The sequence below is a fragment of the Taurulus bubalis genome (assembly GCF_910589615.1).
Source record: "Taurulus bubalis genome assembly, chromosome: 15".
Classification (NCBI taxonomy): Eukaryota; Metazoa; Chordata; class Actinopteri; order Perciformes; family Cottidae; genus Taurulus; species Taurulus bubalis.
Window position 1 is genome coordinate 941,892 of NC_136603.1, and position 15,177 is coordinate 957,068.

The 15,177-nt window shown below is 46.7% G+C and overlaps 1 protein-coding gene across 1 annotated transcript; it reads left to right on the top strand.

The window, feature by feature from the left end:
- The first annotated feature begins 3,825 nt into the window (after positions 1–3,825).
- On the top strand, positions 3,826–7,850 carry LOC306748048 (C-type lectin lectoxin-Lio2-like). Its single transcript, XM_079231168.1, has 6 exons — positions 3,826–3,842; positions 3,973–4,088; positions 4,174–4,313; positions 4,701–4,829; positions 5,622–5,733; positions 7,690–7,850. Exons 2-6 carry the CDS (start codon positions 4,019–4,021, stop codon positions 7,770–7,772), a joined length of 534 nt encoding a protein of 177 aa, XP_079087294.1. The 5' UTR covers positions 3,826–3,842; positions 3,973–4,018; the 3' UTR covers positions 7,773–7,850.
- Positions 7,851–15,177: the final 7,327 nt, after the last annotated feature.

Genomic DNA, 15,177 nt, shown 5'->3' on the forward strand with positions numbered 1-15,177 from the left:
GGCCTCCTCACTGCTACCCAGGCCTCCTCACTGCTACCCGAGGCCTCCTCACTGCTACCCAGGCCTCCTCACTGCTACCCAGGCCTCCTCACGGCTACCCAGGCCTCCTCACTGCTACCCAGGCCTCCTCACTGCTACCCAAGGCCTCCTCACGGCTACCCAGGCCTCCTCACTGCTACCCAAGGCCTCCTCACTGCTACCCAGGCCTCCTCACGGCTACCCAGGCCTCCTCACTGCTACCCAAGGCCTCCTCACTGCTACCCAGGCCTCCTCACTGCTACCTGGCTCTTCACTGCTACCCGAGGCCTCCTCACTGCTACCCAGGCCTCCTCACTGCTACCTGGCTCTTCACTGCTACCCGAGGCCTCCTCACTGCTACCCAGGCCTCCTCACTGCTACCCAGGCCTCCTCACGGCTACCCAGGCCTCCTCACTGCTACCCAAGGCCTCCTCACTGCTACCTGGCTCTTCACTGCTACCCGAGGCCTCCTCACTGCTACCCAGGCCTCCTCACTGCTACCCAGGCCTCCTCACTGCTACCCAGGCCTCCTCACGGCTACCCAGGCCTCCTCACTGCTACCCAGGCCTCCTCACGGCTACCCAGGCCTCCTCACTGCTACCCAAGGCCTCCTCACTGCTACCCAGGCCTCCTCACTGCTACCCGAGGCCTCCTCACGGCTACCCAGGCCTCCTCACTGCTACCCAGGCCTCCTCACTGCTACCCGAGGCCTCCTCACTGCTACCTGGCTCTTCACTGCTACCCGAGGCCTCCTCACTGCTACCTGGCTCTTCACTGCTACCCAGGCCTCCTCACTGCTACCCAGGCCTCCTCACTGCTACCTGGCTCTTCACTGCTACCCAGGCCTCCTCACTGCTACCTGGCTCTTCACTGCTACCCGAGGCCTCCTCACTGCTACCTGGCTCTTCACTGCTACCCGAGGCCTCCTCACTGCTACCTGGCTCTTCACTGCTACCCGAGGCCTCCTCATTGCTACCTGGCTCTTCACTGCTACCCAGGCCTCCTCACTGCTACCTGGCTCTTCACTGCTACCCGAGGCCTCCTCACTGCTACCTGGCTCTTCACTGCTACCCGAGGCCTCCTCACTGCTACCCAGGCCTCCTCACGGCTACCCAGGCCTCCTCACTGCTACCTGGCTCTTCACTGCTACCCGAGGCCTCCTCACGGCTACCAGGCCTCCTCACTGCTACATGGCTCTTCACTGCTACCCGAGGCCTCCTCACGGCTACCCAGGCCTCCTCACTGCTACCCAGGCCTCCTCACTGCTACCCAAGGCCTCCTCACTGCTACCCAGGCCTCCTCACTGCTACCCGAGGCCTCCTCACAGCTACCCAGGCCTCCTCACTGCTACCCAGGCCTCCTCACTGCTACCCGAGGCCTCCTCACTGCTACCTGGCTCTACACTGCTACCCGAGGCCTCCTCACTGCTACCTGGCTCTTCACTGCTACCCAGGCCTCCTCACTGCTACCTGGCTCTTCACTGCTACCCGAGGCCTCCTCACTGCTACCTGGCTCTTCACTGCTACCCGAGGCCTCCTCATGGCTACCTGGCTCTTCACTGCTACCCGAGGCCTCCTCACTGCTACCCAAGGCCTCCTCACTGCTACCCAGGCCTCCTCACTGCTACCCCAGGCCTCCTCACAGCTACCCAGGCCTCCTCACTGCTACCCAGGCCTCCTCACTGCTACCCGAGGCCTCCTCACTGCTACCTGGCTCTACACTGCTACCCGAGGCCTCCTCACTGCTACCTGGCTCTTCACTGCTACCCAGGCCTCCTCACTGCTAACTGGCTCTTCACTGCTACCCAGGCCTCCTCACTGCTACCTGGCTCTTCACTGCTACCCGAGGCCTCCTCACTGCTACCCGAGGCCTCCTCACTGCTACCCGAGGCCTCCTCACTGCTACCCGAGGCCTCTTCACTGCTACCCAGGCCTCTTCACTGCTACCCAGGCCTCCTCACTGCTACCCAGGCCTCCTCACTGCTACCTGGCTCTTCACTGCAGCCTGACTTCGCTGGACTTGCAGAACCTTAGCGCACGCCTGGCTCTTCCTTATCCTCTGTCACAGAATATGAGTTAAGTGTCAACGGTGAATGGGACTTTCATTTTGACGCCACAGAGATCGGGAAGCAAAGGAAGTTTGGAACGTACACAAACCAGGCATCGTTCACATGACAACTGTCAACTGTCAAATAGCAAACTGTGAAGACCCATTCCCCGGTACTGGGGGAGCGTCTCAAGATTAAGTTTTCAAATAGTCGTATGAACCACAAATGAGTTCTAATACTTGTATTATTTTATATCATTTTTTTCAGAATTTTCTTGTGAAGAAAATGTATATTTAAAAAAAAAAAAAAAGTATAACATATTTTTATCATAACTATGAACATCCAGCATGATCTAATTAAGAATGGCAGAAAAATGCTTTTCGAGCGGTTTCTCTACGGACATCTGTCTCCTGACTTTCACCTTTTGGGCTTTTAGCTTTATTTATTGGTCAGTTGACTAAAACAAACCCAGACCACATGAAGGGTTTCTCCACACGGTCCAACCTTGAGCCAGGTTGTGACTGACAGATATATTTTAAATGTATTTAATATTTTACCATCCATACAGACATTTGCTAATAATGTCTGCACACTTCAGTCCTCTGAATATTTGTGCTTTCATTGGTGGCATTAACTTACATTGAAGCTCACATGATGGACTAATTCCAGCCTGCGTTCCTGTTTGGTGGTGCGGACATGTGATCCAAACCCACTACGGACGACCACCATGTTATGAGCTAAGAGGGTTTTGTCTTTTCACATATTCCTGTGAGATCAGGCTCTTTCTTTCTGTCCTGTTTCACCACCGTGTTTCTCTAAAGACTGTCTGCTCTGCCAACATCAATAAAAAGACCTGAAGTCAACCGGTTCCTCCCTGAGCTCTGGCAATGCCCCGTGGATGTTTGATCACATTCATCTTCCACGCAAGGAAGTTACCCTTCATTTTGGGGTGCTGATCATGAATACATTAATATTATTAGAGCGATCACAAACTGCAGACAGGAACGTACTGAACCCTAAAAAGTCAAGTTTTAACCCTAATATTGAATGATGGACATTGTGTAAAGATCTTTGACCCCACAATGCAATTCATACAAGGACACACACTCACCAACCTGCTGTCAGTTCATCAAAGTTCAAGTTCAATCGTCAATTGAAGCATAAAAATACATTGTTTAAAATAGTATGTGTGACTTAGAGGGAAACTGATGGAATTGGATGCAAACAAACCCCAGTAGTTAGTGAATGTGGCCCCTGGAGTACAGCAATAGAAGCCCTGCATCCTGCATCAAGATGAGCTATAATGATAAGAACTATAATGAGGGTGGGCTGTGGGGACCATAGTGTCCAGCTGGTGGATCCCAAACACATCTTTTTAGGAGAGATATTCTGTAATATCAGCTCCTCTGATGAGAACATATTTCCTGTTCTGTTGGTTGTTTAATGCTCAGAAATGTGGACTTTGAGAATTCTTTTAGTGAGTCCTATACAGGCCGTTCCACATATCAACATTTAGAAAACATTCATAGAGCTGCAACTCATGAACTGGCCAACACTCAACCTAGTATTGAAGAAGTGCTTTGTTTGTTCATGGATGCTTCATATTATAATGTTGTAACTGAATAGAGGTGGATCCTACTTCTGGGATGACGTGGAAGTTAAACAGGCGTGTTATTGAAGTAGTTCATGTTTTAACATTCAGACCCTTAAGCATGGCTGTGAAAGGTATTTAAACAGACCTTCAGTATGAGATGCAACGAGGGAGAAGACACTTGTGGTGAGTCCTCTTTGTCTCTTGGTGGAGGTTTTAGAGAACAGAAATAACTCTGATCTGATCTGTGGGTTAGAAAACTGGTAACAACTGAAGTGTCTTGTTGTAATGGGGTTGAACGGTGTGGCATTTCCAGGTGATATTCCAGTTGTAGAGTTCTGAGAGTCAGTGAATCCTGAGCCATGCGTCCTGTTGTGGTGACTGCCGTCCTTCTTCTGGTGGTGCTGATGTCCATGTCAGCCTCTGCAGCATGTAAGAACCAAACTGTCACTAAATCACTTTCTACACAGACACCAGGAACACTAAACTAACAGCACTTCTTTTTTCTGTGAAACAGGGAATCCTGGAGAAATGTGTCGGACCAAATATCCGGTCACACCATGTAGTAGGAACTCATTGCAAGGCTGGTACCAGGTGGATACATACAGCTGCGTGAAGGTGTTCCATACCAAGTTGCTTAATCAAGACGAGGCAGAGGTAATAAAAACAAACACACACCAGACTACAGACAGTACATTTGACCTCTTCCTGTTCACACAGTCTCATCACTTCACTAGAAGAAGTGAGGAAAGAGGAGGAAGCTGTATTTATGGAAAGGAGAAGTCCATTTACTCTCAAGTATAATAAAAGTGTTTTAATAAAGCAGGTTCAGCTATGGAGGGTCATTTACCCAGAATAAAATTGGCAAATAAATTCTAATAATTTTAAGATGAATTCATTGAATGCATGTAATGTGAATTCTCCTCAGAGCAGAAGGGAACTGAACAGCCTTCATGACTTCAGGTCAGGAGAAGAAAGTTCACATCAGGGAATGAGGATGCAGCCATGTGAAGTGTTAGTGAGGAATATTTATTTTGATTACAGGACGCCTGTAAGAAGTTCCATCAGGGACATCTGGTATCAATCCACAGCCTTGCAGTGCTGGAAAAGGTGGAATGTGCCATGTACAGGGCCAAGACTGCAAGACTGCAATACTGGATCGGACTGCAACGGGTAAGAAGTGAATGATTCTGCTCAGTTTGTGCCTCTAATGTGTTTACAAGGAAATCAGAGGTAAACATGTGTTATTGAACTATGTTAGTATTCTCATGACTTGCCCATCAAAATAATCCCCCAAAAGGTCCCAGAAGCACATAGAAACATTGTACTGAGCTGAATACTACTTTATGTTTACTTCTACCTCAGAGTACCATGTTGTAGTACTGCATTAACCTGCTGACACATGTTGATGTTACGGTGCAGATTCAGATTTGACTCTTACAATGTAATGAATACAAATATGATGCATAATAACTACTATAAATAGTTTTTTGCAGGACTTATAGATATATTTCCCTGGTCTGTTATAATTATTATCATACTATTCAGTAATTTTACAATAACTAATACAACACCGATAACCAAAACCCGCCACCCAAAATACCTCTGAGACAATATTTATGTCTGAGAATGTCTTTTGGCATGAATTGCAAATAAAACATAATGTAATACAGTAATAGTAACAGGCCTGTGCTGTTGCACTAGTGTAGTACTGAAGAAGTAGTTATACTATTGAACAATATTATTCTGGTGACTTTGACTTATTAAAGTCCAGTGATTTAGTATCCAGGAGACGACTCCAATGCAAAGACATACGAGTCACACTGGAGCATCATAAACCAGCTGACCAGTGGATTGTTAATCTGATCATAATTATGTTGAGATGAAGAACACAGACCGGATGAATGTTAGTGCAGTAGTCATCCTCAGGTCATCCATTGTTTGTTTTTTGTTTGTTGTTTTTAGAACGATGGTTTTCGTTGGAGCAATGGGTCTAAACTCAAGTACACCCATTGGGCTTATCGCCAACCGGACAACTCTTGGTGGCAAGAGCATTGCGTTGAGATGAACTACGGGGGTAAGTAAACTACAGACTCAGGAGAAGAGGTTATAACTTAATAGAGATGAACGTAGACTTCTGAACCTCAAGAAAAGACACTTTCATGACCCCTGGTGGATGATTATTAAAGTAGCTTGAAGAAAACAGTCCAGATGAGCATGAAGGAAGGTGCTGCATTGAAACCTCACTGAACCTCTTCATGTCACACTGATTTAAAATACTGTGTCAGATTGGGAAGTCCATCCTGTATACACCTCTCTGACACCAGAGTATGTAATGTCTGTATGTCTGCAACAAAGCAGGGGTCACTAATAGGAGGACCGCGGTCCGGATCCGGTCCTAGACGCGTTGTGTCTGAACCCTGAACCCAGAGATCATTGATTATTACATTTTGATGGAGCGCTTCTATTTAAACTTTTCCAGCCTTCAGGGCACTCGTTCAGCGGTCCAAGAAACACACCACCATTTTCAAATGTGACTCTTCAAGAGTCACAATTTTTTTAATGTTTCTGTTCTTTCATTATTTCATTCTTTCATACATACATCACGTATTTTACTTTAAAAAAGATTTTTTTGTTTTGTAATTGTTTTTATTATATAAATACATTTTTATGATTTATCTATTTTAATGTGAAAACTGACAATTCATATTGTGGAGATATTATTCAATTGAATTTCATTTGATATTTGTTAACTACATACATAACTCAACTGTTTCACACAGTACATGAATGTATTCAGACTCCTGGGTTTCCTCAACATGAAGAGAGGGTTTAAGTGAAGGACGAGGCATATCAGGAGCATACATTATTTAAGCAATAAGGTACGAGAGGCAGTACTGTGTCGTGCAATAATGTACTGTTCAAGGGTGTTGTTAGGCCCAACGCGCAGCGGAGGGCCGGCAAACCCTTGAACTGTACATTATTGTAGACACAGTACTGCCTCGAGTACCTTATTGCTTTTATAATACAGTTACCTGCGACTTTATGAATAGTAATAGTAAGCTCCCTTTCAGCACAAAATAGTTGTAGCCACCAAACGTTGTGTATCGCATTTCAGCGACAGAGAAAATAGTCCCGGGACGCACATACGGGACTATAACACTGACTGCCTGCTCAGTAAATCACAGATTTACTGAGCAGGTCGGTTGGAAGCAGGTGGAGGATGACGCTCAGCCACCGATGTAAAGAAGTGCTCTCGCTGCTTCTGTCCGTCTTTTCTCCGTCATTTTTCTCCTCCATGATGTTTAGAGAACTTGCCTCGCGTCGGGAAATTACCGACGTAATTATCTCTCACTAGAAATGATCATGATTTTGTGGTCCAACCCTTTTCATTCCTCATCTCATTTTAGGGAGGAAGTGACGTTGTGTTGTCGTTCGTTATGCTAGTGTGGGGGATGCTACGTGAGCTTGTTAGCTGTTCCGTTTGAGCTAACGTTGCTGTTAGCGAAGAGCCCCGTTGCAATACTGTGAACACTCAAGCAATACACCTGCAAGTTAAGGAAACCAACGTCTGGGTCGTTACTGCGGACGTTACAATATCAAAGTTTACACCAACATGTTTGGTCACTGTCAAGCTTGAAATGACAACTAACAGTCGCGGCTTTCTTCAGACATGGTTCCTGGAGCTGTGTGTGACTACGAATAATATTATACATATATTATATTATATTATGAACCCAAACACGATAGCGTCTAATTTTCCGACGTTTGTGGGTTTTCCACATCAAGTATAAAGCAGAACTAGTGGTTATTTCCATGGTGGATGGCGGAAAAGATAACTGTTTTTGCGGAGAAAAGCCACACCCCCTTTTCGGTGCGGATTAATCGAATGATGCAAATTAACCACATATAGTCGAGCGAGTAAACTTGCATGAAACAGCACTTTTGGTGTGAACGCAGCTTAAGACACATCATTAGCACTAACCCTGAAATCCCCATTAATCACGTGTCTGTCCTGTTTTCTGTTTTTCAGGTTGGGGACGCTGGAACGATGTGAACTGTAGGCTGAAGAGACCCTATGTGTGTGAAGTAAATCTTTTTAACTTCTGGGGATGAAGAGCTGCAGTTGGACTCGTCTTCATCAACTGTAACCACTGCATGCTTTCACATTTACTGCAATAAATATCCAGCATCATAAAGACATGTTGATGGTTCCTGTGTCTTCTGTTTGTATTCAGCTGTATGACAGTTGATCCATCTGTCTTCATGTCATGGCATCAGTAGAAAACACAGCTTCATCATATCACTCATCAAGACAGACTGAAGGCTGAGAAACCAGAGGGAACCAAACACTGATGAATCAGGACAACATGAAGCAGGATAACAATGACATGATGAAGTCTGACTTTGAGACAGTGTGATGTATTTCATAGATATAACTTAGTATGGTGTATGAGAACAGCCTGATTATTGTTAACCTATGGGCTGCTCTATAATCAATGACATGCATATTAATCATCAAGAAAGAAAGCAAAAAATGTTTTTGCGGAACACCTTGAATAAAGTAAAAGCTTTATTGATCCAGCAGAAATACCAAATGCACGAACACAACTGTTAATAATTATTTATTTATGTTTATTATTGTTATGATGTTGGTTTGTTTGGTGTCCTGTCTTATTGTAAGGTCTTTGTCTTGTGTGTCCTCTGTGGTCCTGCACTTCCTCCCTTGTGATTGCCTGTGTGCCCTGTTCCCTGATTGTGCATTCCGTTCACCTGTGCTGCCCTCAGTGTTTCCACCTGTTCCTCGTTACCCTCCTCTTGTATTTAAACCCTGTTTGTCTTCTGTCCTCTTGTTCGGATTGTACTGGTTTTCCGATCAGTATTTGGACCCAGCCTGCAACTTTTATTTATTTTTTCGACCCTTTTTGTCCTGCCATGGAAGGTCCACGGCCAGCCACTGTCCGCGTTTATTTTTATGACGCTTGTGGCCGTAGCCTGGGCTACCACAACTAGACTATGGATGCTGATTTTGAGGCGGTTAATAAGCCCTGTGAGGCCTTCGGTGGTCGCCATAGCCACTAGAAGGGTCAGGTCAACCAGGTTACGGACCCTGAGCGCAACCCATGATTGGGTTCCCGGCTGGCTCAGGGTGGGCCCCATAGCCTGAGGGGCAAGACTCCTGCCGCCAGGGTTCCTGGTTCTGAGGCTCGAACCTCTGGGTCTCGTCGAGGTCGGCGTCGTGTCCCCGCTGCTGCCCCCGCGCCGCACTCCACGCCAGGTCCAGTTGCCTCTTCCACACGGCAACCAATCTCGGCCACCCGTGTCCCGTCGGCGTCCAGTCCGACGTCTGCCAGCGGTCCGGCTGACCTGTCCTGTCGGCTTCCCGGCAACCCTGAGGCTAGTGCCCATGAGTCTAGTGCCCCCACTGCTGCCTCGCAGCTGTCCCCGCTGCCGCCTCGCCATTGCCGACACCGGTTTCCCCATCTGAGTCTCGTTCCCCATCTGAGTCTCGTTCAGTGAATCCTGAGCCGTGCGTCCTGTTGTGGTGACTGCCGTCCTTCTTCTGGTGGTGCTGATGTCCATGTCAGCCTCTGCATGTAAGAACCAAACTGTCACTAAATAACTTTCTACACAGACACCAGGAACACTAAACTAACAGCACTTCTTTTTTCTGCGAAACAGGGAATCCTGGCGAAATGTGTCGGACCAAATATCCTGTCACACCATGTAGAAGGAACGTCGGTCCAGGCTGGTACGAGTACGGACCGAACCGCTGTGTGAAGGCTTTCTACCATAACAAGCTTTGCAAGCACTTCACCGGTTCCCGCATCTGCCGTGTGGCGCGAGAGGACAGCTCGACAACACGCGTCACGTCTCTATACGTGAAGCTTAGACCATGTTGTGCAATGTCATGTGACTCCAATGTCGTTTGTCAACCAACACTGGTTTACTTTCGCTAGTAGGCGGCGCTTTGACTGCACGTGAAAAAAAAGGCTTGTCGATATCCTCAGGCCATGAAGTCTTGATCATCCTTGAACAGTATTGAAATCGACTGCATAAAAATTGTAGGAGTTAGCAAAATAGAAACGCTAAAAAAGGCAAAATGACAAAAAAAAATCCCAAATTACTGTAGCCTCCCCAGTGTTTAAATCAGACGACTGATTTATTGCAAGTTAGGGGATGCAATGTGCACATATCCACCAAGTTTGGAGTATTTTGTCGAAATAGTTTTAATGTTATGAGTGTTTAAAAACAAGACACGCGCCTAAGCGGTGAATTGGTCTATCTCCTGAACGCAATGAGATATCAAATAACGTTCACTCCAGTATTGATGATACAGCTCCAATCCTGATGCACACTAAGTCTGGTATGAAACGCACCAAGCGTGTAGGAGAAAAGTGACAAAATGTGTTTTTCACTAAATTCAAAATGGAGGAAAGTTCTCATTGGCAGACTTTATGGGGCTGAGATGCCTTTTTTGTAGAGCAGGTGGAGTTGGACATGTGAATTTTTTTCAAGTCAAAAAAACATTCTGGGTGAGGGGCGTCGACGGTCCAACTTCTAGGGGGCGCTAGAGAGCCATTCTTTTGTTTTTCTTTTTACGGCTTTATCAGATGGCTATTTTCACCAGACCTGACAAGCGTTCCAAATTTGGTGAGTTTTCGAATATGACAAGTCCCCCAAAAAGCAGTCCAAAGTATAAAAATAAGAATCCTCAATAATAAAAAGAATCCCGGCAATATCAATAGGGTTCTGTCGAACTGACTAAGTTAGTCGCTCGAAACCTAATTATGAGAAAAAGTTGCAGACAAAATGAATTGAAGTCATCTTTATATTGTTGAGGGTGATCTTGTGAATTCTCCTCAGAGCAGAAGGGAACTGAACAGCCTTCATGACTTCAGGTCAGGAGAAGAAAGTTCACATCCGCCGAAGGTTCTCCCGATGTAACTGGGGAGGGACTGAGGCCGGTCGGCAAGGCTCTGACCCGCTGTGGTGAGAGCAGCTGTCTCACTCAGGGGAGAGTAGAATCGTCAACGTAAACAGTCCAGGGTCATTCACAGGAAGGCAGTCAAACTCGGCAGAGGTACAGGCAGGGATCGGGCTTACTCGGAAACGAAGGGACGTCGGAATCAGAACAGGATATCAGGCAGGAAAAACGCTGGTAAGTTGACTCACAGGTGAAGAAAAACGAACTGGCAACGAGACAAGTGAAGCACAGAGTATATATACACACTGGGAGGGGAGTTAACGAGACACAGGTGAAACACATCAGGGCAGGGAGAGGTAATCACACATGAGGAAGTAAAGACAGCAGACATGACACAGGAGGATGATTTCAAAGTAAAACAGGAAGTGACAAGACAACAAAATAAAAGCACTACAGTCTAGTGACGGTTGTGACAGTACCCCTCCCCTTACGGCCGGCACCTGACGGCCCAGGGCCATCAGGATGGGACTGGTTGAATTCGTGGATGAGGGAAGGGTCAAGGATGTGCGAGGCGGGCACCCAGGAACGTTCCTCAGGTCCATAACCTTCCCAGTCCACCAGGTATTGAAACCCGCGGCCACGTCGGCGAGAGGACAGGAGCTTGCGGACGGTATAAACAGGACCCCCATCCACAAGTCGGGGGGGAGGCGGGGGCTGGGCAGTGGGCACCAACGAGCTCTCCTTAGCGGGTTTGATCTGGCTGACGTGGAAAGCTGGGTGCACTCTCATGGTCCTGGGGAGTTTCAGACGCACAGTGACAGGATTAATGATTTTAGAGATGGGAAAAGGACCAACGAACCTGGGTGCCAGTTTTCTGCTCTCCATATGTAGGGGAAGGTTGCGGGTGGACAGCCAGACACGTTGGCCGTTCTGGTACTCTGGAGCAGGAGTGCGGCGGCGATCAGCGGCCTTCTTGTAACGCTCCGAACTGATGAGAAGGGAACGCCTAGCCCGACTCCAGGTGGGTTTGCACCGCTGAATAAGGGCTAGAGCAGAGGGGACAGCAACCTCCTTTTCCAAGGACGGGAAGGCGGGGGGCTGGTACCCGAACACCACATGAAACGGGGATAAACCAGAAGATGAGCAGGGTAAAGAATTGTGTGCATACTCCACCCACACTAGCTGCTGACTCCAGGCGGCGGGGTTCTGGGTGACCAGACAGCGTAGTGTGGTCTCCATCTCCTGGTTGAGGCGTTCAGTCTGTCCATTGGACTGCGGATGGAAGCCGGAGGACAGGGAGACGGCGGCACTGATGAGGGAGCAGAAGGCCTTCCAGAATAGAGCAGTGAACTGGGGACCTCGATCAGAAACCACATCAACAGGGAAACCATTGTAATGGGAAAATATGTATATGCTGTATTTTGATATACATTCCTTGATTGAACATGAGTTTAGTAATGTGTATGTTCAGACAATGAGTAACTGCAAGTAAGACGTGGAGAAACTGATACAATAGGAGTTGATGGTACTCAACTTCATACCAGCTGATAGGAACTCTAAGATGCTGACTACCAGGGTCAAAGGTACATATCACTCAGAATCGATTGACGAATGTGCTGAAGAAAGGACACCGTCATCTTTCTAAGCAAGATCTGATATATGTGGAGACAGTGGATTGGTTGAAACTATAATATGGATTAGGTCAAAATACAAGACACGTGGAAGATCTTCAATGTATATTGTGACGTGGAACACACAGTTGAATGTATATCACATGTGGCATAGTGGGAACCAATGAGAGATGGGATGGGTCTTAAGAGGATGGTCATTTGAAAAGTATATAACTGACTGTCAAATGGAGGATTGTTGCAGAGGACCCTGACAGGCATTGGTGATTCGTGGCTGTTGAGGTTTTCTCCCTGCTTGCAAGCATTTAATAAATTGACAGAGGCATTTTGTCTTGTCCAGAGGAATTCTGTTTGTTCTGGATATTGATTGTAACGTTTAGGCTCTCCCCCCGAGACTTAGAATATTATTTCCAGTACATTTTGGCGTCACGAACAGGATTGCGTAGAGGTCCATCGGGACTCCAGAGGTCGGCTGGGAAAGTGCACTTCGAAGTCTAAAGAAAAAAGATTTCGCCCCGATTCCACGACAGATTCAAGTGAGACGGGGACTGGTGACCGACGGAGGACCGATTTGGCTTCACTGCAATCCGGACAAAGAACTGATTTCTTCGTATCGGGTGAGAAGTTTGAATTTCAATCATAAATTTAATTTCCTGTGTGAGAACAAAAGTTTAAATTGCGTAGAATAACAGAACAAGCAGAGGTTGGAGACAGAGTGTGTCTTAATTTTTATTAATTATTATTATCTTAATTAGTGTAAAGGTCTTCTAGGATTCTGTGTCATCATAATCCATGCAGGGGTTTAAAGGTGGAAGATAGGTATTGAGATTACGAAGTAACGTTTGAACTTTTAAATACCTATATTTTGAAGATCGTAAGTCCAAAAACGCTTGACCACGGTATCTTCTCAGTTGGACTGAGAAAAATTGATACGGGCTCTGTATAGAATCAGTTTCAGAGAAGGGGGAAGAAAAGGAACGGTTAATAACCGCGACCTTTGACCTACTTTCAACTGTGTAGAATCAGTTTCAGAGAAGGGGGAAGAAGAGGGACGGAAAATTCCAAGACCTTTGACCTACTTTCCAAAGTGATCTGAGCTGTAACATATAGATAAGGTTTACTTAGCTTTACCAAAGAAAAGAAGCTAGAAATATACTGACGAGTGTATTTTTAAATTGTAAAGGAGTACTCGACCACGCCTGAAAGATGGGTGGAAAACATGCTAAACCCACCCCAAAGGGGGCAATGGTGGAGATAATGATACAGAAATATGGTGACCAAAGTATTGAATGTTTAAAAGACTGGGATAAAAAAATATGGCTTTCCAATGGGAGGTTCGTTCAGCTCGGCTAAATTAGAAAAGCTGAGATCGGATTTAGAGGCGAAAGAAAAGAAAATGAAAAATAGAAAAACAGTTAAGGTCAAAGACTTGGAGAAAAACAAGTGTTGTCTCGAACAATGGGAAAAAGAAGGGAAATTGAGAGAGAGAAAACAATTAAAGAAGCAATTAACACTGGTACAAGTTTCAAAAAAATGTAAAATCTAAAAGGGAAAATCGACCCGAACGAAGGGCTTAGTCCCCATAATCCTTTTTCTACTTTGTCCCTGTATCCAAGTTTAACGGGGTCGGCCGGACCTCTCTTGGAAACGTGCGCTGTCCCACCTCCCTACCAAGCCGCAGCGATACCAGGAAACGCTGCCATGCAACAACCACAGCCTCCCGCTCCAATGCTGTTGAGGACCAGAGACTCGCCAACGGCGCGGCGAGTTAGACTTCGTCGACCAACAAAATGCCCTCCAACGTCAGAATCCAGAGACACCGCCACAAGAACTCCCATCAACCTCCACTCCGGCTGCGGCCTCATGGACTTCGCCCAGAACATGGAGACGAGCCCTCGAAGGACTGCCTTCAATGATTAGTGGACTGAATCCACAAGCATTTTTCAACCCACCAGAGACGGCTCAAACAGCAGACCCTACTGAGCAGTTGAATTTTTCTTTCCCGATGATCCAAGTTCCGGGAGCAGATGGTGCCCCACAACTCGTGTTTCGCCCCTGGACTGATGCAGACATAAGAACCGCAATGTCACACCTGCCTCAAATCACCAGCTCAGGTACTGTTTTTAGTGCCGCTTTTCAAGTATTCTGCGAGCAGTTTATGCCCACGGGACAAGAAATGCACCGGCTACTCATGTTACAAGTAGGCCCAGTCCTATTCAGCAAAATCAGTCAATACGTGACAGGAGTACAGGCTAACGTTCGTCCCAGGGAAGCTGCATGGGACCACGCAGACAATTTAGACTACAGGAATTTTGTGATTGCACTCTGCGCTGGAATCATAGCCCAGTTTCCAGAACGAGTAGATATGTCAATCATTAACGGCACCAAGCAAAAGACAGACGAACGGGTTGAAGAATGTCACCAAAGAATGCTGACTACGTTCCAGGCTCACGGGGGAATTCCAAAACCAGAGGATGTGACTCTAATGACAGTCTGGGAAACACATTTGAAAAATGCATTTATTAATGGACTGTTGCCTGACATCAAACGGGCCACTGAGCGTTCCGTCATAGGACTGGAAGATGCTAGACACGAGGAAGTTGTCAAACATGCGAAGCATAACCAGAAACAGCTGAGGGAGGGGGAAATCTCCCAAAACCGCAAATATAAACAGGCGACAGAAAAAGCACAGCTGTCCATGCTACAAGCTGTTTCTAACCTCACGATGTACCAAGACGGCGCTGGCAACCGACAGAATAGCAATAATTGGCGCAGCCAACCTCAAGGTCGTGGACAAGGGAAAAGACGTGGCAGAGGAACTTTCAGCAACAACGGTGCAAAACGGCAAATCAGTTATGATGAATGTTTTAAATGTGGAGAGGTGGGTCATTGGGCCAGGGACTGCCCAAACCGATCTGAGCAAAAAGGACAATGGACACATGACCACAAGGGCAACGATAGAATG

Coding starts and splice junctions, on each gene's coding strand:
- LOC306748048 (XM_079231168.1), top strand. CDS start 4,019: ATGCGTCCTGTTGTGGTGACTGCCGTCCTTCTTCTGGTGGTGCTGATG. Junction 4,314..4,700: donor TTAATCAAGACGAGGCAGAG/GTAATAAAAACA, acceptor TTTTGATTACAG/GACGCCTGTAAGAAGTTCCA. Junction 4,830..5,621: donor ACTGGATCGGACTGCAACGG/GTAAGAAGTGAA, acceptor TGTTGTTTTTAG/AACGATGGTTTTCGTTGGAG.